Here is a 24,363-nt window from a genome sequence, read left to right on the forward strand (position 1 = left end):
GCAACAGCATCATACAATACGGCATTCCATTTTTTTTTTTCATTTTAATTGACCCACTGCAGATGTTTCCCAGCTGCATATTGGGTCTGTGTGTACAGCGGAGGGCGTTTTGTATTGGGGTCATGGTGAAGATGACGGAGACCACCCTTTAACTGGGAGTATCGGATCCCAAGCCCCCATTTGACACATTTCTCTCCTCAGAAATGAACCTCATGGGAGTTATAGTACCTTTAAGCATTTATACATTATGTCTAAGCTCCAATGTGCTTCTTAAGATTTTGTCGTTGTTGTCTGTATTTCCATGGCTGCAGTACAAGCAAGTGCAAGTGAACTGATGGTCTCATCTCAAACGATTTCACCCCCAAAATGTGCTGCAGATCTATGTTTTATCTTTTTCTGTATCATTTTAACCGTCTCATGACATCTTGTGAGCCTTTAGGTAAGGTTATGGTTGGAAATGTAATGGAAGACACTAAAAATGTCAACCAGGAATACAAACGAGTCAAAAAAATGCAATAAAAAATAGCTGTTTTTGTATTTTTGACTTTCATCACATAGTGTTACTAGACTGAGGCTGCAGCTACATTGAACAAGTACAAGTGCATATGCAGTGGTGGGTTATGGGAAAAAATGACAGTGAGCTTTATTCTTAGCAGTGTTGTGTGTTCAATTGTTGGACCCTGCACACATAAACAGATGGAAAAATATTTTACCAAGTTTGTGCAATATGAGTTAGTTTGCATCGACAAATCACAGCAGATCCAGTAAAGGTTGTCAGCTGGTTCTGGCAAAATAAAAGCTGACAGCAGGATTAAGAACCTAAAGTTGAAGTCCTGTTTGATAAAATAAAATAGAAAATAATAAATAAATGAATAAAATATACATTTATTGGATATTAGTAGTTTAATTTTGAAAAAAAAAAAACCTAGACCTTTTGTGACTTTTTTTCTTGGTCCCAGGGCTATCAACGTCTTATGAAAACAATGTAAATAGAAAACTCATCTATTTTACCTGGTGAATGTTGAACTTTGTACAAACCACTTCAGGGCAGTTCATTCTTTATGCAACTGTGTGTCTACAAGGATCTGCAAAGGTGCATATGACACATTGTGCACTGGCCAAAATATGCGACCTTTCTGTGATCATGCAGACTGCACATTCACCAGGAAAACAAATACTGCTCAAGACATATTCTTATTTTGAGGACAGGCTGTGCAAGAGGATTTGCCCTTGTCTACACCTTTCTACTCCAGCATTAGAAGAGTTGTAGCTGGAGGAGCAGTTTACAGACTTATAGGTGCTCTCCTTTGTATACAGTCTCCATCGAGAGTACCCAAACTTCGCTGAGAGTTCAAAAATCTCCAGAAGTCTCATGGTAAGTCCGCCCACTGTCACAGCCAGCATCTACAGGATCTTTGTGCTATTTTCTGTTTGATATGAGCAGCAGTTTCAGTGTCTGTATAGCAGACCGACATTTACCGGTTATAGTATGAATAGGACCACGTGCACGTCCGCTGTCTACTTTCATTGTCTTTATTGGTATGCATACATGGACGCAGAATTGACGTGTGCACACTGCTCTCAAGCCTGGTGTTGGCAGTTTTTTTGATTATAGTGGAAGCGTGGTGCTGCAGCAGCTGCTCCACAAACAGTTTGCATACACTATGTTTTCAATCTAGCAGCAGCATAAGCCAAATAGCTGTCGGTGCAGTTCTAATGCCTACGAAACTGTTGACCTTCTCCTCAATTCATACAGTACACAATTCTGACATAGAGGGATTTCATATTGTACCTAATGATTGTATTGTCTCATGGTGTCATAGGGCGCTTATAGTCTAACTCACATGCCTAATTATACTGTTTCCTTGCAGCTTGAACTACCTTAATGGCAGTTAAGAATTTTAATAATCCATGCAACTACTGAAGCTTCTGTTTCCCATTAATGGGTCTACACAATAAATGCATTGTTATTTGAGGTGCCAGTTTCCCCTCAATGTGATATCTCATCACAGCTCTACACCTCGCTTGTGTGAAACCATGTATGTCGTGTTTTGCCCATCGGAACTTCGCTTTCCCTGCTATTTCATTGCTCCTGTGCTTGTTGGTTCCAATACACCACATGCGAGGAGTTGTAGCCGGATGACTTGATACATGAGAGCCAACGTACATGTTGCTTCATGCATATTCAGCGCTCATTATCTCCGTACAATAACCCCGTGTCTGATACCTGTCATTTCAAATGCGGAAGAGAAGACGATCAAAGGAGATCATCATCGTAGCTGTGCGTCTCAGATGTAGCGTAGCCACCCAGACTAATTTCAGCAGCAATGCCTTGATTGCATACATGTGGAATGAGATTACTTCTCAGTCTGTGGGTGGTGAAGGAATCACTTTTTTTGAATGCGTCTCCAGTGCTGTTTTTTTTCTCTTGAACATCTTAAGTTTTATCTCACTCTTCCTGTTACTTCTTCATATAATGCCCCCCCCCCCCCCCCCCCCCCCCTTTATGTGTCTTGCTTCTCAACTAGCAGCATGTCAGTGCATTTAGCTCCGCTTCAAGTTAGCACAATCCGCTGTGTAGACACTATGACCCCACTGAAAGAGGCCTCTTGTACAGCATTGGGGCCAAAGAAAAGGCCTGCGATGTGGTGTGCACACTGGGAAAGGACTGACATAAGATTGAATCAGTGCTACACCCTGCCAGGGATGCTGCATCTGAACATGGAGGAAGTGAAACAAAGCAAGCAGGGGGCCCTGATTTAAAAAAGAAAAAAAAAAGAAAGAAAGAATTGTCATCCTTGAACAGTGTCACATTGTTGTAGGTGTATGCAAAAGATAGCAAGATTCCCTGGGGAGAAACACCCAGTGGATAATGTATGAAAGTGCATACACAAACACAAGAAACGGAGGGGAAAAAACCACAAGGGAGGTAACGAAAGAAGCCAGCTGCTGTTAAGTACAGAAACAGACAGCTTTTAATCTGCTGATGCCATCCGGTCCATCAAATTACACCAACCCTATGGATTTTTACAATAAATAGGCCAAGCCCCCTCACCCAACCGCTTCTCATCCCACTGTTATCTGCACTCAAATACCTTTAAAAATATATCTTTCAGGGATTTAATATGTTTCATCAAACCAGCTTTATCATAAGAAAGTCGGTCTGCATTATGCGCTGCATGCGTAGCTGAAAATGAGTGCTTTATATTATGAAAATGACTCCACAAATGCAAATAATGGCACATTATGAAGTAATGTCTTTGGTAACCAAAAAAACACAACAGATGCATATGCATGAAATTATATTTTAGTTTTGTCATTTAAATAATTTTCTTGTTCTTCATTATGTAAGTAAACATTACAGCACCGAGCTTTAATTGGTATTAATTCATGCTTTTCGCCCTAGGATATTACACTGCAGCAAAAATTGCAATCACAATAGTATGGGAAAGAGAAATGGCTTTGGTTTATTTCTCTACTACAGAAAACAAATCACTCCGGTGTGAGTCAAACAGCTGGGTGCTTGTATCAGGATGCTTTTGATAAAACTGAATGCAAACAAGTTCACCCAAGGACGCTGTTCAAGTTACTGTTTCTGTCTTCAAATAGCAAGAAATTGAAAAATGTTCATGTCTGCTTCAAAAAAGCAAAAGAAACATTTCATCTGAAGACTTCATCTGCACCAAATATGCTGTTTTAAGTAACTAGTTCTGCTACTTTTCTGCTTGTTTCTTAGCCATTTCATGATATTTTGATTCGCTCTTGTGTCGATTGATTGGGAACAATTTGAGTTAAAGTACTGCTATCGCCACAATCAGTAGACATAAAAATCATATTGTACCAAAATCAGTTTTGTTGTGACAGCTGGCATGGTGCTAACCTGGTGGCCAGGATGTTAGTGCTGGAGTTCAGCTCCATTTACTCTCAGTATTGCACTATTAATACAGCTATAATAAGTAGAGCCCCAGGGATCCATTCAGACACTGATATTGCCTGGTTTCCTATTCATTACAAGAGAACACATTTTCAAGGTATTCTGTCATCAGTTTGTGCTATATTTCAAGTGAAAGAGCTTTCCACAATAGAGTGGGTTGCTATGGCAATGAATGAAGAGTACTGAAGTGTTTAAATGAATGGTGCTTCCTAAAGCTAAGAGATTTACAAGTGTACTTTATATCAGAACATGGATATCTTGATATGATTTTAAAGAACAAGACGGGAAAAAAAATTATCATACAAACCCCCAGATTGTGAGAAGCAACAGCAAAACTTATAATTACACTGCCAGCTTGTATTTATTTAAATAGTTTTTCATTTTTGATCATTGTTTTTAATAAAATAAGTCCTCAATTTCATTTTTTTGCCATTTGTTGTTTCACATTTCCAATGATTACAGACGATTTTTGTGATGCTTTCCTATCATTGTCAATAGTATAATAAACATATTACACATGCTTCTCATTTAGTCCTTTAGTGTATGTAGGAAAAGATGGAAAAACATACAGGAAGATCTGTGAGCAGCTAAAAATCGGTGGAAACCCAGCTGCAGCAGTTATCAGGAGGTATAGAATGAGCCATAGTACCACTAATCAGAACTGTGGAAGCTATCCTCCTAAAATGACCACACAGACAGTGCCCTGTTTGCACAATCTTGCTTTGAAAAATAAGCTTGACACGTGGGTTATCAGCTCAGACATTGTTGAGGATACTGCAGAATGTCAATCTCTATGTACACCATCTGAGCAGAATACCCTTCTTTGCTATTTGGGGGAGAAAAAAAAAATGCAAGATGAAACTTTAACCTTCAGCCTCATGAATGTTGGGAGCACATTCTTTGGTCAGATGGGTCCAAGATGAATTTGTTTGGCTCAGATGGAGTCCTGCATGTTTGTTGTGAACCTGAACATGACTACCATAGTGAACACATAGTCCCAACAGTGAAGCACAGAGGTGAGAGTGTGAGGATATGGAGCTGCATTAGTTCAAAAAGTGTACATCTCGTGACTGCTGTTCAATGTAGAAATGAAGGCATTATTGTTAAAAGTTACAATTTTGATATTGCACAGAGGTGTACTCACTTTGGTTGTATACTGAATGAATTGCGAAGGGCCCAAGGGCAGAGAAAATATTACATGAATCTCGTAGTGAAGTGAACGATGAAGTGATCACCTTGATTCAATGTCATTTTGAGTTATAACCCTTTAATTTTGCATTACCAGTTAATGAATATGGTGCAAAAAACAAAAAAAACTCAATATTAATGTAGCAAGAGAGGCTGCTGGATGTCAAAATGGGATCTTTTAGTAGGAATTTAGTATAGGATACCTACACACCTGATAGTATCTGTGAACTCCAAAATACCTCTCAAAGGATGTTTTTGAACATTTGCTTGTTTTTTCCTCCATATTGATTGCCAGGCCCCTCGTACTTCGCTCATCTGAACCTCCCTTCCCTGAGAAGTTCACATTAGCGAGGTTGCACTGCAGTTTGTCTCAGTTCACAATGCTAAACTTAGCCAAGCTCTTGCCTCCAGTATGCTGCTAGGCAATTCCATCTGATGATGTGTGGTAAAAAGAAGAGTAAGGAAAAGACCTCTTTCCCCTCGCACAAGACGAAAATCAGCCTGTTGTTTCTTTGCTGTGACCTCAATTACGATCGGGGCATGTGTTACTATAGGGGCATGTTGAGTCATGCCTGCTCTGGGAGTTGTGTGTGTGAGTGTGTGTGTGTCGGCATGTATCTCCTCCATGTTTGTGTGGCAGGGATTGTGTTCATTTTAGCCTAGGAGGCACCGTACAGTAGGTGGGGGCCAAGGTGCATTAGTCTTGGCTGAGATGTTCCCTTGAGTGATGCCGGCACATGTGGGTGGGTTACAGGAAGGAGGGAGGACGGCCGGGGAGGAGGGAAAAGGCAATGAAAGGAGAGGAAATAGCAAAACGATGTCAGACATGATGGGAGCTGAACAAAGCCCAGCTCGCTGTCAGGAGCTGCTTCCACAGCAGCTGCCCGCCGCTCAGACTCACCTCCGGCTCGGGCCGACTGACAAAACGCCACTTTGCTGACAGAAAGCAGGACACACATCTCTGCTCTGTTTACACGTAGGGAAGGAAAACTGGGAAAACTGGCTTGGAGTTAGTACAAGGGCTTGAGAAGTTTATCACCTTATAAATCTTTTATATAAGTCAATATAATCGTATGACCTATTTTACTAAAACACAAGAGAAAAAGATTTATTTTGAATTTAGCCACCTGACTTTGAATTAGCCTTTTAATCCAAGTTTACAGGTTTGGGCTGGGTGATATGACTGAAATTTATATTAGAATAAAATATTTAATATTAGTAATTACTGAAAATGTGTTTATGACCTATGATCTAAATAATTACCAGGAAACCACTTTATTGAGAATTTTTTAAATTTTTTAAATGGCACACAGATTGGTAATAACCTAACCTGTTTTTGTGACACATTTTGTAAATTTTACAATTTTGCTGAATATTTACAGCAGTATCAATTAATAATTAATTGTTTGACAATATAATTTAAGCACTTTCTCTTTCCATTGGTTATGTGCTTATATTGATGGCTAAGCCACAGAGGCATGATACGAGCTGTGATATGAGCCATTGCAAAAGCCATTTTTGTATAAAAACAATGTCCTAATTGATTCCAGCTTGATGTAATACATGTATGCTGGTCGGAGGTCATTCGAGATCACGGAAGACTGTCATGGTACACCTTTCATCACTAAATCTGTACATTTGTCAAACAAAAGTGCCTGTCTGCTCTGGTAAGAGGTACTACAAATATGTTCTACAGCTCACTGACAATACTTGGAGTGTGTATGATCTACGTTAAAGGTATTGTGTATTGGTAGACACAATATTAGAAGAAACAGAATGGATCTGGGCCAAAAAAACAAAACAAAAACAAAACTTGAGTCATCACTAGTTACCACAGCAGTGAAAAACCACATACACAAATAACTGGAAAAATACAGATGAACTGAACAGTCAAGCTAGTATACAGGTCACAGTTGCAAACTTGGGGAAACACAGTGGTGGTAACCATGATGAGCAGTAGCATATTCTTATCAGTGTACTGCACTCCTATGTGGTCTTTGTACCATTTGGATATTTTGTCATACTGTCTTGTTGCTGAGATGTGACTGGTGGTATGTTGTGTACTCTAAAGGTTGGAGGCAGTTTAAGTGATACAATACATTCGCTGTTTTCCCATCTCTGGTTACACAAGTCTTCCTGCACAGTTTACACGTAGCAAACAAAAAACTGCCATGCTGCTGATGTGACCTGTCCCTTATTAAACACGACTTCCTCTCAGTTTGCTCTCATTATCGACCTGTTAAATAACTGCATGTCACTTGCAGCACGCTCCATTATCAAGCTATATACCAGGCTGTTTATGAAGAGTATTCTTCATAACCAAACTTGCATGTGGAATTGCACATAAATGAACGCTGTGAACATTCCATCTGAAAACTTTCGTATTTACTTTAATGAAATGGTGATTGATTGATAGTTCTTGTAATCGTTTCATCTCTCAGCCCTAGTTAGTACAAAATACTTACAAACTGGGCCACTCTTGGGTTAGATGAGACCAAGAGTTTATTGTTGGTTTTTTATCTCTCTAAGATAGATCCTTCATGTTTTTTGAATGCCCGCTCATTATTAAGACAGTGAATGCATAGTCTCGACAGTGAAGCACGCAAGATGGAAAAATATGTGTTCATGAATACCTGTGGATTATTTTGATAGAAAGTTCAATTAAAATGTGATTTTTTTTAAATGCAGCCAATTTCAATAAAATGCAAACAATAGTGAAGAGAATCACTGAATTCTCCTCACTTTTGAGCAGATTCAACCCAAAAATCTAATGTAATTTGTACACCAAAGTGTTTTTTAACACTTCGAGACCTCAATGGGAGACTTGTTTCCCGTTTCCTCATTTTTTTTTTCATGTCATGGCTATGCACTTAATGAATTGAAGTGGTGATTAATTAAATGGAAGTGCTTGCTGAATGGAAAGACACTTCACCCCTGTGTTCTGAATAAGCGAATCAAGCTGTTATGGAGTGACGGCGAGCTACTTGTATTTGTTACTTGTGCGTACGCAAACATGAGGTTTCTGTCGACTGCGAGTATATCACAGAGGGGAAAGAAGTTGCTGCGCTGTGCAGATTTCCCCTCCGTCTAGTGACCAATTTATTAACTTTCACAGTTATTAACTTCAGCTGTGTCGATACATCGTTACAGTAGGAGAAAGAAGCAACTCGCTGCTGCTCCGTAATGACTGCAGCCTTGATTTCGGCAGAATAAAAGTTGCATGCGGCTTCCCATAAAAATCCTCAGGTATTCACCTTGTGAGGAGCCTGTTCCCGTGGGTAGTTTATTGCGACTGCTCTCTGTCTGCATCCCTTCTGAGCTAATTTGTTAACATTGAAGAGCTAATTTCCCTCCAGGCATCATGGGCAGTTTGACTGACAGTTTGAAACTCGCATTTGCACATTGGTGCCCTGCAAAAAACACATCACCATCAGTCTTTCCCCCCTCTGCTGGAATTTCCAAGTGCATGGTGTGTTGCCAATTAATGCGTTCAAATGTGTGTCAGTGATTGCGAGTCGAAGGCAAAACAAATGGCTCGTTCATTCGGCGTGTTGAATGGATATCTGGGTCCTGTCACAATGAGTAATGCTAATTGCGCTTAGCAGCATCATTGGTCAAAATGTCAAAAGCCATCAAGTCTGTTTGAGAAGTTTGTCATGATCGCTCCTGTGGTCAGCTCATGAATTTATTATTACAGAGGTGTTATGTGTCATCTAGCTGCAGGTTTGAATGATTATTTCTTCAGTTTTCAACTTTTTCACAAGTCGTCTCACCTCCTGTGTCATATACTGTAAAATAAAAGCGATTTGCACCACATTTTTCACTCGCAAACACTGACTGTTTTATTGATGCTGTTTCCTTTAAATGCTTGATCTGCAGAGCTCTTTGACAGTTTGGTTCCTGGATAATTTTGCACTCCATGTGAAAGCCTTTGAGAGTTCGCCCGCCTCAGGCCATATGTAAACATAATTTATTTGGGAGAACAATTTGCCTGAACTATTTCTCACTTCAAGATAAATAATCTCTCATGCATTATTGAAAAATAGTCGCAATTCGCTGAGATTCCTTCCCTCTTGTTGCAAAAGTAGTCTTGCAAAGTGACTTATTTTATCCCCCCCTACCCCGCCCACCAGAAAATGTCATTTGTTGCAAACTAAGAAGTTGGTGTGACAGGCCCCTACTGGTCTAATCAAATAACAGGATCCAGATTCATGCACTAATTAATCACTAGCTCTGGGGGCCGGACTCATCCAGCGATTCTCGGTGGAAAACGAGACATTTGATCTGTTGAATCAGCTCCCTCGCCATCTCCTTCTCGCTCTTCTATCTATCTTACATTAATTCAATGAAGTCAGAGTTCATCTGAACACAGCCCCCCTTTCCTTCCCTCACACACACACACAGACATAAAGTTTTCACTTTAAATCGCCTGCAATAGAAATCGAGACTCTTTGTAGCAGCAAAATATTCTCTCCTTGCATATTAATAACCCAACAATTTCTGTTTCTTCCTTACTGGAAACATATTTGGCACATTTCCAGGCCAGCCTAATTGCAGCGAGCATGTTTATTGGGAAATTATCTGCTGTGCATGAGCTTGAAAATGATCTAAAACCGTGTTTCTTTTGTTAGGAGCTCCAGCATCCAAGTGACGAAGGCTCATTTAGCGGAGTTCATTGTAAATGTGTGTGGTGGTCGACCTTAACTGCTTCTCCCTGACATGTTTTCTTGAGAGATGAAATGGAAAACAAGCCCCCGAAGGCTCCTGTTTTGTTACTAGTGATGACTTTTAAATGTCATTGCTGCTCTTCTCTGTCCGCACTTCAATGCCGGCTGGTTCACGGAAGGTAATGAGTCTGAGCTTGGTGTCGGCGACCCCAAGAATAGGCTTTTTAACAGCAAAATTTATCCCTTCTTACTCGCTATCGCTATTAACAAACTCACAATCAGAACTCCAAAGCTTGGGCGCCCTCAGAGTGATTTTTAAAAGCTCTGCGGGGGAGCGACATTTTCCAAATGACCATTTTTCTCTCTGACCTTTCTGTTGCCCTTTATGGAGAGTAATTGCATTTTCTGAAATATTCATTTGCGAGTTATGTCATTTGCAAGCATCGTGATTAAAAAACACAGCGGAGTGGTGTGGAAGTAATGGAAGTATCCAGCGTGACCATTACAGTTTGCTTTCCACCCCAAACTTTGTTTTTTGTGTTTTTTTCCCCTCATATGCAGCAATGCACTTGTCAAAGGTATTATCCAGGGAGAATCTGCAGTGGAGAAAAGAGACACTGCACCGCATATAAATATACCTTTAAAGTATTAGCTGCAGAGAGGGGAGGAGGGGAGATGAAGTGAATAGAACATGGGAAGTTAGATAAGAGGATGGACTTTCAATAAGACTATTTCGATTTTCAGTAGATTTGACAATGATGTGTGCAGGTAGACAGCGATATGGGGCAGGATGCTGGCTCTGGCACCTGAGGAATATGAGCCCTATCAATCACCGCCTCCAGGCACAAATGTAATTACACTACAGTTGTTGACTAGCTGGGTAATCCGAGACATTGCTGGCATGCTTTTACTCGCTTACATTAGGGGATTGCTGGTGCCCATGTTGCTCGCTGTTCTCTGATGCTCTTCTTTTTGGGGCACCAATTGAGCCTTTTTCTTTACAGTATTACAATATTAATCATACAAGGTTATATAATGAAGACTTTTTAATATGGGCCTATTTTCCACACATTAGGTAGCAGCTCTCAAAAAAAACAACCCACACATGAAGGCAGGAGGATCAATAAACAATTTGTCTCCTTCAATCAAAGTCAATTCCACTTTTTGTCATTTATCTAAGTGCACCTGCCGAAGTTGAGCTTTGTTATCCCCCTTTTTCTCTCTGCAGTTGTCAGTTTCAACAAAGTTTCGGCGCAATCCACACCAGCACTTTTTCAGGAGGCGGAATAAATCTTCCAATTAAGAGGAAGATAATTGATGGCTTTCATCGCCGCGTTGAATATAATTATTCCAATCTGTGATGTTTCAATGGCAAGTGCGCTTTACTGTGTTGAGGCCTGAGTGGTTCGCAAGACGAAATGAAATGACACGATAATGAGGGGCTTCTTTTGTTGTTTCACCTCGTTGCACGTCTTTGTGTTTTCTCTTTTGATACAAAAAGTAGCACCTGGATGACTGTTGGAAACCCAAGCCACCAATTCTTGGATAATGTACCGTTTTGTATATGAAGCAGCTTCAGAAGATGATTGTGGTTTAGATCAGGAACTTATCGACCCCGAATTCATTCTGCAGCAGCCCCAAACATACACCCTCAGTCATTAGGAACTTTCTGCAGCAACACGAAGAACAAAGACTTCTGCTACAGATGGTGTGGCCTCCCACGGCGCCTTGATCTCAGCATCATCAACTCCATCTAGGTTGTTGGACATTTTCAGTTCTAGGATATATAATTAAACTCGACCAGACAGAGGAACTTAAAATATAATGAGAGAAGCAAGAAGAAAGTAACATGTGAGTCAATGTAATTCTGGACAGACTTGAAGGTAACTTCTGTTTGAAAATAGTTGTCATTACACCTTCAAGAAGAAACACAAAATATATATTTTTTAGTGCCTGAATCACAGTCATGTCATACAATAGCATGATTGCTTGGATGAGGAAAAAAGTAATGACAGAAAATTGCACATTTCAGACAGAGTGGTTTTATTACTAAGCTATTTGTCACCTCAAACCCCAAAACTTGCAGAAGGAGCAAAAAGATAGTTGACATAAAAGTGTTTTTCAAACCTCACAATCATGTACGTGTGCCAAAATGATTCAAGTTCCAGGTTGTTTTGAGCTTCCAGTCGCATTCCATAATCTCCATCAGCATCGGTTCATCGTGTCAGCTACATGGTAACACCTCGTCATTTAATTGAGAAGCAGTTCTAAGACCAGAAATAGTTAGCAAGTATTGAGGACCCCTCCAGTAAAAATCAAGTGTTTTTCACTTACTTTAAATATCCATATAGTGTTTATTATGTTCCACACCATGTAGTAAATAAGAAGTCAGTGCCATGGTGGAACATTAGCAACCAATCCCGTCCACTTGCAAGGGGAACGTTTTCTGTCGTCTTCTTCTTCAGAATCATGTATGGCTGAATCACTCCCAATATTAGAATTTACCATTGTGCATTACCAACTTTTAAAGAAAAACAGATGGACTTTGATATTTTAATAGTTGTAAAATAAGAAGAAAAAGCAGCTTTTCTATAGCTTTCAGTCACTTGACCTTGGAATTAAAATGATTAGATTTTCAATATTTAAATGGAGGCTGTAAAATTTTTGAATAGGGAGACTACAGCCATCTATTCAATATGACTGAAAGCTCCTGAACAACTACTTAATGAACCTTGTAGTGAGATTATTTGTAAATTGTCATTTCCAAATTCAAGATGAACTTTTATGGTGAAAGGGCTGCAAGTCTGAATATGTTAAATGAATGTTATTCTGATGATTTGTGACATGAGGATCCATCATTTTAATGGTTCCTTTTCATTGTCGATGTAAGCGTACCATCGTGTCACGTCTCCTTTTGACTCAGTTGCATATAGTTGAAGTTTAGGCTACTTTATGATAATCAGAACCATCCAGCAGCCACTCAAAAATTTTGCTGTTGCATTCTAAGTTTCCAAATGAGCCACCATGTTGGTCCAATTTGAAAACCAGGAGCGGACAGCCAATGAGTGAAGCTTTCATCCAATCAGGTGTAGCCAGTGTTAGTGTGCTTGTAGGAGGATTCAATGCTGGGAAACACCATGACCCCTCACATCTAAAAATGTCTCTGTAGACATGGGTTGTATTGTACCAATAAGACTCGGATAAATCAAACGGAGGCAATATTGATTTCAGGTTGTATGATTATTTTCACGTGTGGATTCCTTCTCCTTGGGCCTGTTTTGTCTGCGTCCTCCCTGATGAATGTCTGCACTATGGTTCTCGCAGCTCAGACACTTGTTTGAAAGGATGTTTATAGAAACCTGTAGCTGCCATGGTCCTCCTGCAGTCGCTCAGGCCTCTAGTGTTTACCCTCCTCGCTCATTTTTTGTTCTTGCTGTAAACACAGAACTTCTCCAGTCTGCTTGTGCATGTGCTCGCCGTTCGACAGTGTGAACCTCCACAGACGTCCGTGGGCGTGCATGCGTTGCACCCGGTGTCAAAGGAAAAAGGAAAAACAGCAAATCTCCGGACGGCTGCCGCTCAGTCCCACTCGCCCTCTTGGCCATTTTGGCTCTGCAGTAAACAGCAGATTTTTTGCCAAACTGCTTTGGCTTAAGGCAGCGAGCACCTTCTGACCCGCTGCCTCATGCCCGCGTGGAGCCTAACTGAAGTATATTATATCACCTTAAAATACAGAAGAAATGCAGCTGCTCTTATGAGTTTTTTTGCATTTGAGTCCGGAGGGAAATTGTACCAATTTACTCGAGACACACTCTGCTGTGGTTTCGTTGTCTCTGCGTTTCTGTCTGTCTCTAATTTCTCAGCTGAATGCCCATGTAATGAATGTTTATTTTCTCACAGCCAAAAGCAAACACCATGTCTATTTCCTTATGTTTGATCTGTGTCAATCTCGTACTCTTCTTTCCACAACTCCTGGCCTCTCCGGGGCCCCTGTGGTCCTGCTCATCCTCCCACTCCAAACAAGCCGTGTCCCATCCGCCCACAGTCTCCAGACTAGGGTGCACAACCTCCACTCATATGTCTCAATGTCAGACCTTTTTGATTGCAAGCCCTCCCATCTGTTCTGGTATTTTCCTGCAGGAATACACACACTTTTATTCAGGCGGCAACTATCCCCAACTCCAGAATGAAGTTGCTTCAACACAAGATACACTTCTTGTAGGGATGGGTATCGTTAGGTTTTTCATGAATCCGATTCCGATTCCGGTTCTGCTTATTCCTTAATACGATTAACGTATTAAGGAGTCGTTTGGCACCAGAATCGATAAGCGGAATCGGAATCGGATTCATGAAAAACCTAACGATACCCATCCCTAACTTCTTGTATCCAGATTGCAAGCGAAAGTTGCAGTCATGAATGTCTTTTTTCTGTTTTGCAGCCTTCAGTCGAGCTCCCATCCCCATGGCGGTGGTGAGGAGGGAGCTGTCGTGCGAGAGCTACCCCATCGAGCTGCGCTGCCCGGGCACCGACGTCATCATGATCGAGAGCGCCAACTATGGTCGCACCGATGACAAGATCTGCGATGCCGACCCGGCACAGATGGAGAACACGCGGTGTTACCTGCCGGATGCATACAAGATCATGTCGCAAAGGTAAGAATGTATGCGGTAGTTTTTTGAGGCAAGTGTAAAATGTAAATTGGTATGTTTGTCTTTGGTGCTTATTCTGACTGTTTTGTACAAAATATTGCTCAAAATTCAATTTTGCAGTTGCAACATTCATGCATGGAGCTTGAAGAACCACAATTTTCTCGCTGTTAGTGTTTAATGTCCAGCTATTTGCAAGAGATGGTTAATGTAAGTTAAACTCTGAGCTAGCAGCAAGCTGATATAAGGTCATTCCCCACATCACGAATTGGCAAATTTTGTGGTGACTGCTGGTTGAGTTGACCATGTGCAAACTCGGGAGTCAAAGGTAGCATTTGTTTTTGAGTTAAGAATTCCTAAAGATGTGTCATGTTGATTTGTGCATTGTTTCATTTGCGGCAATCTGTGGATCAAGTGACCCACAAGTTGGCTTGAAGAAAACGATGCAACAATCAACATGAGCCGACCTTCGATGAGAATTTTTAACACAAGAAGTTCCACCTATGACCAGTAATTTTCCGTATTACTGAATAACGTACATATGCACAGACAAAACAATCTGATAAAATATGAGATGGTCAGGTGTGAACTTTGTTCAAAATTTGGTGAACTGAGGTGAAGTCACCTAAACCCACTTATTATTACCAAACCTTTCTGGCTTTCAGTTTGCGATGAAATACAGACGAAAGCTTACATTTAATATCCAGCATAAATAGCAAAAAGTAAATGTGGAAATCAAAAAAGCTCCAATATCTTGATAATTTGCCTATCCAAGTTACAAATTGACTTTTAAACACATTATTTACATGTGTACTCTGTTCTGTAGGTGCTACAAATGAAAATGTTTGAACCGGTATAGATCTGTGTGGAAGGAGTATTTTGGACTCCGGTTCAGAATACTACAATATTTGCATGTATGAGTATGTACTCGGGCGAAATTAGCTTTATGCTGTTAAGTAATTGACTCAAGTGGCCATGTTTGTTAAAAAAATCATGAAAACATAATCAGCAAATCTTCAGTTAATGAAAGATGCTGTAATTCACACCTGAGGTCTGCTGAAATTGAATTAAACTCCTTGAGACTTGTTTTTCTTTGTCGAGTAGCTTGTTTTATTGAACTTAATCACTTCTCAGAATATGAAAATGTAGTAAAGCAATAAAAGACAACACGACATTTTAGAGTGCGGTGATGTAGAAACATATCTCTGTCCCCATTGAGCCATAAACAACTTAAACCTCATGATACCTGGCTGCTAATCTACACCAGCCATAAATGAGCCCTGATGCAAATCATTGGTCATTAGAAATAATGTGAATGCATTATCTGTTATTTCTCAGGATAAAAATGTGCCCGATGAGCTCTGCTGCCAGCCTTGTTTTCAGAGTTGTGACCCTGTTGTGCAGAAACCGGGACGTGGAGACCTATTTGTCAGGCCAGACAGAGTATAGTCTTACTGTGCGTCGGCTGTTGCAGCTTAATTGATTGCTAACATTAAGGTAATATATACACAAGTTTTGAGTTTTTTAGTCTGAATTTTGAAAACGCAGAGCTCAAGGCGAGAGTGAAGCAAATATACATACAGTCCATCTTTGCTCTTTTGTTGACATATTGCAGCACTTAGAACAGAATGAAACCACCTCTCTAGAATCATTCTAAGCATGGTTAGTCTTTTCTTTGAGGTCAAAACACCCTTGAGCACTCAGAAGGGATGGACTTTATCTAAATTGCTACTTCACATTGACTTTGTCTACCTCGCTTTAATTCCAAAGCTGAACGCATGTCCACCTCCCTTTATTTCCAAAAGCTTTAGCTCCGCATTGGACAGGCCCCCTTTGAGAATACTAATGGACTTTGTGGGGCTTTATCAAACAATTGCTCTTTGCTTTTTAGCTTGGTACCATAGAGTTCAGATAATCAGCTGTGTGAAAAGCAGCTGATGGTAAAAAGAGGTGGTTTAAAACATGTTGTCGGATAATTGATGCACCCTGTAGCTCCCTTGTTCTCCCGGCCGCCCACTCAGACTGAAAAGTCCCTGCAGGAATGAATCAACGGGTCCTGCTACTGTCAAGAACACAAAACGAACATAAAGTACCGGGGAGAAGTACGTCTTTTTAGCATCTCGTTGCTACCGGGGGGCGTTTCAATGATGCTTGAAGGTAGCTACAAACCCCGATTGAGAGCCGGAGCAGTTTGTCTTGGGGAGAGGAAGCTGCTAAGTGGATGAAAATTGTATGTGGCATGAACTGAGAATGGGGAGGTGGTGCCAGAGCTGGAATCGGGTGAGAGGGTTCAGTGATATTTGTGGCTGGTGTAGCGACATGGCTACACATTAGCATGCAGAGGTTAGCACAACAAATGAAACGCCACCCCCGACCATTTCATTGTGGAGCTGTCAGAGCCGTTGCTAGGCACCTGCGGCTAAGCTCATTAGGGTTAAAAAGAAAATGAGAACGAACAGAAACAAGCAATTTGAACAGAGAAAGTCTCCTTGTGATAAGGTGCAGGCTCAAACCAGGGCAGAAAGATCTGAATTGATATATTTTAGATGACTCTCAGCGTAGATAATGTGATAGTGGGGGAAGAATGAAATGCAAAGCAGTGTTGGTGTACGTCTGAGTTCATTTAGAGTGTTGTTTCCTCTTTTTAAACTGCAATTAACTCGATTAGGATGAGATTAGTAGCCTTTAAGCCAACATTTATACTGGAATTGTTGAAATGATCATCAATAGATAATTATTTTTTCTTCGCTGGCTTGATTGGACATCAGCAGTGATGCAAACGCACTATTTCATTAATATTTTAGCTCTTTCAGCTCAGACTTTCTTGCCTTCTTTCTCCTGCTGTGTTCATCATGCAGTATGTTTATATGCAATCCCTGCAAACTGTAATAAATGTGATGTCTATGAGTTGTTTGACTGCAGGAACAATGGCTGGAAAGATGTGTTGTAGGCTGCAGAAACAAAAGTGAGTTGGAGTTACTAAGTTCTTTTTGTTCTTTATTAACTGAATTTTTTTTTTACCATAACTAGATAAATATATTCATATCTAAACAAATGTGGTCAAGCAGGATGCCATAAATTAGTCCTTTACAGAACTGTAAGCAAGATATTTCGAAAGAACATTGCACTTTACACTTTCAAACAAGCTTCCTTTCACTTATCTCCTGTGCCAATACCTGATAACATCAGGACAGTGGATTATCAGTTAGGCCCTAACAAACTGATGTTTTTCTGGCTCAGATGACGGTTCAACATCACCAAAGCTACTGTCTCCACTGGAAGTGGTGACAGACTATATTATAAGGCACCATGCACATATAGATGGTGATATGCATGGCAGTCACTCATGTCGTAGTGGTGGCCCTCAGGAACAGCAGGGATCAACACTTTCTCAGCAGGGTGGTGACAAGACAACTGCTAAGTGAGCTCTGACGCAGTGGAGGCCAGATCGAGTTTGTTCCACCTATAAATGACCAACCTCCGGAAGGAAATCATAGACTGAGTCCCAGTTCTATAGTCTATTTTAATTACCAGTGTGATTATGATGTGCGTCCATGTGGACAAAGTGAAAAGGGAGCATGCATGCTATGGATGTATATTGTCTCTCAATGCAGTTTGCACATACTCGTGATACCAAAGTACATAAACATTTAGAAAACCCTTTTAGTTTTTGCGCTGTTGAAATGGCTATGTTCTTGTGTACAAGCTGCTTAAACTGCAAACCATAAACCACAAGCAGCAAGCAACAGCAAGTGTGTAAAATAAGTAAATAATTAAAAGTTACAGATCTTTCAAGACTGCCAGAAAAAAAAATAGCCAAAAAGCACTAGAATACTGTGACATTCAAAAACTGTAAATAAGGAAATGTAAATAATATCAAATTACTACTGTAAAAATAATCTGAAATAAATATCTTTCTTTCAAATAACAGTAAATATCAGTAAAATAACAATATTTTTGCAAACTTAAAAATTATAAACATTTTTATAGTTTTATTGTCAAATTTTGTACAAGAACAAAATAACATAAAAACAAATATTTTTGGTGTGGACATTATTTACAGTTTGGGTCTGAATTTTGCAGTTAACATATATAGAAAATCTGTAAAATAACACATTTGTGAACCCTTTTTCAATCCTAAATACACATCATTTTTGTCTCTAATAATTATAAATATCTATGAAATAGTATTTTTTAACTGCCAAAAATAAAATAAAAAAAATGAATTTTTTTTTCTGGATGTTATTTATAGTTTTGGCCATTTTCTTGTTAGTTCGTTTTAACTTACCATATGCATTAATAGTCTTTTTTTCTAGAATGTTACTCTTGATTATTAGTGATTTAACAAAACTGGGACATTGTGCAAAATAAAAGTAGATTATTTCAAAAAATATAATATATATTATGAATAGATAAAATTCATTTTTACAGTGCAGTATGGAATTTGGACACAGACTAATTCAAAACACAAGCGATGAAATGTAACTATTTTACCACTAATTTTAGTATTAATTCAACAAAGAAAACCTGCTTTAATATCATATAATAATCTAAACATCACCTTAATCTGATTTAAAGCTAATTAACATGCTTGTAAATGCACTGATACTATTTTCCTCTGGTGGGACCCAGTTTTTTCCTCTTGTCCGTGCACCACCTGCCTCTCCTGCTGGCACCAGTTAAGTCGTGATGACTGGCGAGGCTGCTAGTTAGCATTCACATGACGTCTGAAGATGAGCCACGCTGCTGCCGGCTTACTCTGCTTGCCAGGCCTGCCCCCATCGCCGGCGAAAGCGTAGCCGTGTCAGCGGCTCGCGTGAGCTGTCGATACACATTTAAGCGTCTCAATCCTCCTCCTGCTGCTCCACTGAGAAACGCTCCATTGATATTCAGCTATCAAACCCAAACCCTACCTGCTCCAGTTTAGCCCACTTAAAGGGCTACTTTGGTGAGGTGTTTGGTTCCATTACGGTCTTTAAAGTGAGAACTAATAGCACCCTGTATCTGACTGATAGCACGTCACTGGGCTTGTGAGTGCCGTAATGCATCTTGAAATGAAGGTTGTCTCGCACCATGCTGTGACAGCATGAAATGAATGGCTCTCTTTCATTAGCTATTCCTCTCTTTTGTGCTTTGAACATCACGACTGTGCAGAACCCACAGCCTCTGGATAAACATGTCACCTGTAGGTGGTGCCGTGTTGCAAGCTAGATGGAGGCTAATGACGCTGTAATTGAAACATGCTACCAAAGATTAATTAAGGACAATTTGATGCCATTTGCATAGTCTGTGCACACAAGCTGCAGCCTGTGATTTTTGCAATCATCGCTATTCCCTGGTGGGATGTTTTTGGAGTTTATTGTTTGGGAGCTGAGGCGTCTGTTGAATGTGCCTCTTCTCCAGCACATGTAAAGATCTTGTGCCATTTCCCACTGTGTGAATTCACTGAAGAGGCCAGGCACTTGTGCTATCAAACAACACTGACCCTTTTCTCATCACAGCCTCAATGTCTCTCTCCACCTTTTTTTTGCGTTCCCCTTTTCCTTTCCCCAAGGCGGTATGGCCTTCACGGCCAGTAATTACAGGCTATATCAAAGCTATATATCACCTTATATCTCAGCAGACCTCAGCAGGCACCTTAAGGGACAGCTGATAGCATTGTGGCAGACTTGTGCATGACCCCTGAAGGAGAAAAGCAGGTCAGCATGGTGCAACGCCCTCCTTTGCAACACAACCAAACAGTCTTTTCCCTTGTCTGTCTTTTCATTACTTTTATTTTTCTCTGGAATTCCTCCCACTGCTGTCATCAGACTTGTCATTTCCAAAAACAAAACAAATTTGGTGCCCTTTTTTTTGCATTCATGCACTAATGATGAAGGTTAATAGATATCACAGCTTGATGAGCCTCACGAGGATGATGAAAGTAAATGAACGCAACCTGTGATTTCAACCTGCTGGCCACATGACAGTTGACATTTGACAACCTTCATGTTAATGGCATTTATGCAGAAAACAAATGCTTCCAGGCTGTTATTTACTAAGAGTGGAATGCAGGAGGCAGACGCCTCCTCTCCTGTTGGATGGAAACGTGCTGACGGAGGGACAGCAGTGATTGAGGGATAAGGAGTGGGAAGCAGATGGGAGGATCCTTTCTCCTTTGACGATGATCTTTCCCATACGTACCAGTTCTCATTATCCTTGGCTTTTGACCTTGTCTCAGAGTTGAAGGATTTGATGAGATGCTTGTTTGAGGAGGATTAACTGAAGAATCCCCTTCAGGGTTTTTTTTTCTACCCATCTTTATTTAAATCCCTTCATCTAAAGCAGGATGGTTTTATGGGAACAAAACACATAATCTGAGGTGCATGCATTCCTCACTAGCCAAACAGTGTAGACAATGACATTCCTTTAATACCTTTTAACTGATTTTTCTTAAGATCATTTTAAAGCCCCAGACAGTACACCTTATGGACTAAGATCAGTGATTCAAGAACTAGCAAACAACATCATAAAAGATAGATTTGACTCTTGTAATTAAAAATAGCTTCAAAAACAAGCACATTGTTACTTGTCCTCACTTACAGCTCTGAAAGGGACTAGCAATGATCTGCTTCCCACTCATTAATTAGGGTCAACAAAGAGGGTACTGCATAATTAATCAAAAAAGATATAAACAATAGCATGTCGACATTAATTTAGTTATCATTAGACAAGTATTATTGAATACTAAAACAGAAATATAGCATTGTGTCATAGATAGGGATGCAAAGCTTACATAATTTTCTTAACCAGTCATCTGCAGCATTATCAATCAACACACAATTAAAATGAATGAATTCAGTATGCTGGTGGATACATGATATTTACTTGGATCGGTTACGTTCAGCACTCAGATTTAAGAATGCCCAGTGCACTCTGGCTGGAAGACATTAACCACCACAGAAGTCTTCATCATGGTGCCCATTGATAGCTAAACCCCCACAATGCTCTCTGCTTTACCACACAAAACTGCCTATAGTTTGTAGTATTAAACACAAACAATCTCCAATCTCCCATCACTTGAAACAGCACAAGCCTCCACCTGGTGGCACAACGGGGCACTACAGCAAATGCACAGTATACTTCGGACAATCGTGTCCCTCAAATGTTGCCACATACATATAATCGGTCAAATCATTTGACACTTAAATTGATTCATTATTAACACTCTTACATAGAGACACAATTGCAATTTCTGTTTACTTGCCGCAACTACAAATTAACCTGTCAAAAACGCTCTGCAATATCTTAAAGGGCTGTCTGAAAGATCTTTAAAAAAAAATCCAGATGATGTGACTGTCATTATCTCAGCTTGATCTGATGGTCACATTTTAGAAATGCACTCAGCTGGACCCAAACGGCATTTTCAACCCCAAATATTACATTCAAAACCCATTATGTCCATTAATTCACCCTCCAAAACTCCTAAAAGTTACATAATTAGATATCCGTCTCCAGAAAAATAATCACATCCTACCCTAAAGTTTCTTGGATATAATCGTTCACCATTGCAACACATTAAAATGTGCAATATATGATGTTCCCGCCACTTTTTCAAACCACCCACTGCAGCTGAAGCACACCATCTCAGCTATGACTCTGAAATACTGTAAAGTAGTTCAGTCACGTGTTTGGAACAGAAATTGATTCTAATGAAGAATAATGATACAGAAAGTCCAATCTCGCAGGTTAATGGGATTTGTCGCTCAGATTTGTCCCATTTGAAACTTTGGACGTCTGAATCTATGTTTGGAAGTCATTAGTATTTTCAGGTTTGAAGCCTGAAACTCTCAACCATGGTTTTGACTGTTTATTTGGTCCATGATGTGCTCATAATGTGCCTTGCGGCATACAAAAATCACCCAGTGGACATGTTAAGCAGAAGATTCTGGTAAGGGATTCTATCATGTTGCGTTATGGGAAATGTAGCATTCGACATTTCTTGAGCTTGACCCAAACTAGAAAAAGTGCAATGATAAAAGTGTTCCAGAGGAAGTAGTAGCAAGCATATATGTCGTAAATATTTATGAATCTTTAATATGACAAAATGGGCAGCTGCCACTGGCATTGTGATTACAATACTGAGCAGATGTGAGGGTAATACGGTCATTGTTCATGAATGACTCCTAAAGTCGTACCACAAGTGGCCTGCCTTGTTTAAAGTCGAGGTTTGCATAAACATTCAACTCACCAAACAATGGGATGTGAGATGAATTAATGCATAAATTTAATGTTGGAAGTGCAAGTATCATGCAGGTGCTACTTTTTATTAAAGACTCAATTAGGCAGATTGTGATGAAAAGGGCTCTGTAGTGCTTCATTATATGGATTGATTCACGACTGTGACTACTTTTAGTAATTTGATTCCTACTGGGTAACCGAAGCACAGCAGAAAGTATATATTTGTTTGTTTAACAGCATACATTAGATGATATTGAGTGCATATTTTGCATTAATCACTTCCTGGCTGCACGCTGTTTGGACCAGCCTTTTTCTATTTATGCAGGAGTCATTGGTTTGTCTTGCTTACTCTTGGTTGGAAGCTGTTTTTCCATGATACAATTATGTGTTGAGCACCTGACAATTACAGAACAAAAACATGACCGATGAGCACAGCGGGGGGACAACAGCCTGTTGTAATAGTTTGAACAAATAGAGAATGGTGGGAGGTTTTGCAGCCAGCGTTAATATGCAAAATGGGTATTAATGAAAGCTGTGATGAAAAGAGAAGATAAAGATTCCCTTTTGCTATAACATGCAAAGTGATAAACACATTCAGAAGTTCTTTGGATTACTGTAAGAATTTACCATCCGTGCATGTTTTCCTCCTGCCCTCTTTTCATAAGGAGTTTCTAAATCAAAGTGGTTTATTTCTTCCACTTTGTTTTTTTTTCCCTTCCCAGAATTGGATGACATCACCTGACATTCATTATCCTGTCTCATTTTTCAGCCTCTCTTGCCTCCAACTCCTGCTCCAATCGTCTCAGATAAGAACCTGCCGCATTCAATTTTGGCCAATTAATTGCCGTAAATTTCAAGCTGGCAGCCTATCAAGTCAGCCCAGGGTCTCCCAGACGTGGCCGTACAAGACTCGGTGGTGATTAGACGGAAAAGGAAAGGCCGCGTTGGCAAATGGGAAATGTTCGAGAACATCTCCCCATATTGAGCGGATTGGTACCTCTCAGGAGATACAGATAAAAGGCGAGCGGATTGACACCAACCAAGCCAGTGGTTCGAATCTACCGTAACGGTGTCCATTTTTGGATTCTAAGCTGAATACCCCATAGACTTTATTATGCCCATACAAGCAGAGAACTCTGCCAGAGAATCCAGAAGTTTGAAAGTTTTCAGAAATGTTTTTTTTAATTATATTTTTTATTCTCTGCCCCTTCATATCACCCCGAGGAAGCCTGGAACTGGTCGAAGGATGTATTTATATCAGATTAATAGTTCTCTGAGTGTTGGCTCGGCAAACATGGAGTTTTATAATGTGCTAAAAAATGGAAGTGCAAGGAGGCCTCAGTCCGTTTGTCAACTCAGGGAGCGAGTTTCATTTGGATGAGTCCAAACAGTAAAGAAAGGGCTAATTCAGACAGGAGCAGGTGGTTAGTCAGAGTGCAGGGAGCCTACTAGGCTTTTCTCTTCCCTCTATCTGATATTTACCCTTCTCCTCGCTCCGTAGTCTTTTCATCCTCATTTTTCCAGCTTTTCTTTCTGTTTTAATTGGCAGTTGTGGGTAGCCAACATACACATTTGATGTCTACTGCTCCGTGGCTTCCTTATGCCCCAAAGCAGTGGATCCATTTCTCTTTTCTCCAACATGGAGAGGCCATGCAACTTTCACTGACCTTTAATAACTTTACTGGATATTCATCATCTCTCCCCCTA

General features: G+C 40.1%; 1 protein-coding gene across 7 annotated transcripts in view; it reads left to right on the forward strand.

Moving 5' to 3' along the window:
• Window positions 1-24,363, forward strand: part of LOC110962602 (adhesion G protein-coupled receptor L3-like) — a 266,798-nt gene that overhangs the window by 80,352 nt on the left and 162,083 nt on the right. For all 7 annotated transcript variants that reach the window (XM_051943682.1, XM_051943683.1, XM_051943678.1 and 4 more), the window contains one exon: window positions 14,229-14,442. In XM_051943682.1, the coding sequence (XP_051799642.1) occupies window positions 14,229-14,442 (214 nt within the window). The remainder of the gene's footprint in view (window positions 1-14,228; window positions 14,443-24,363) is intronic.

The sequence above is a fragment of the Acanthochromis polyacanthus genome, chromosome 23 (assembly GCF_021347895.1).
Source record: "Acanthochromis polyacanthus isolate Apoly-LR-REF ecotype Palm Island chromosome 23, KAUST_Apoly_ChrSc, whole genome shotgun sequence".
Classification (NCBI taxonomy): domain Eukaryota; kingdom Metazoa; phylum Chordata; class Actinopteri; family Pomacentridae; genus Acanthochromis; species Acanthochromis polyacanthus.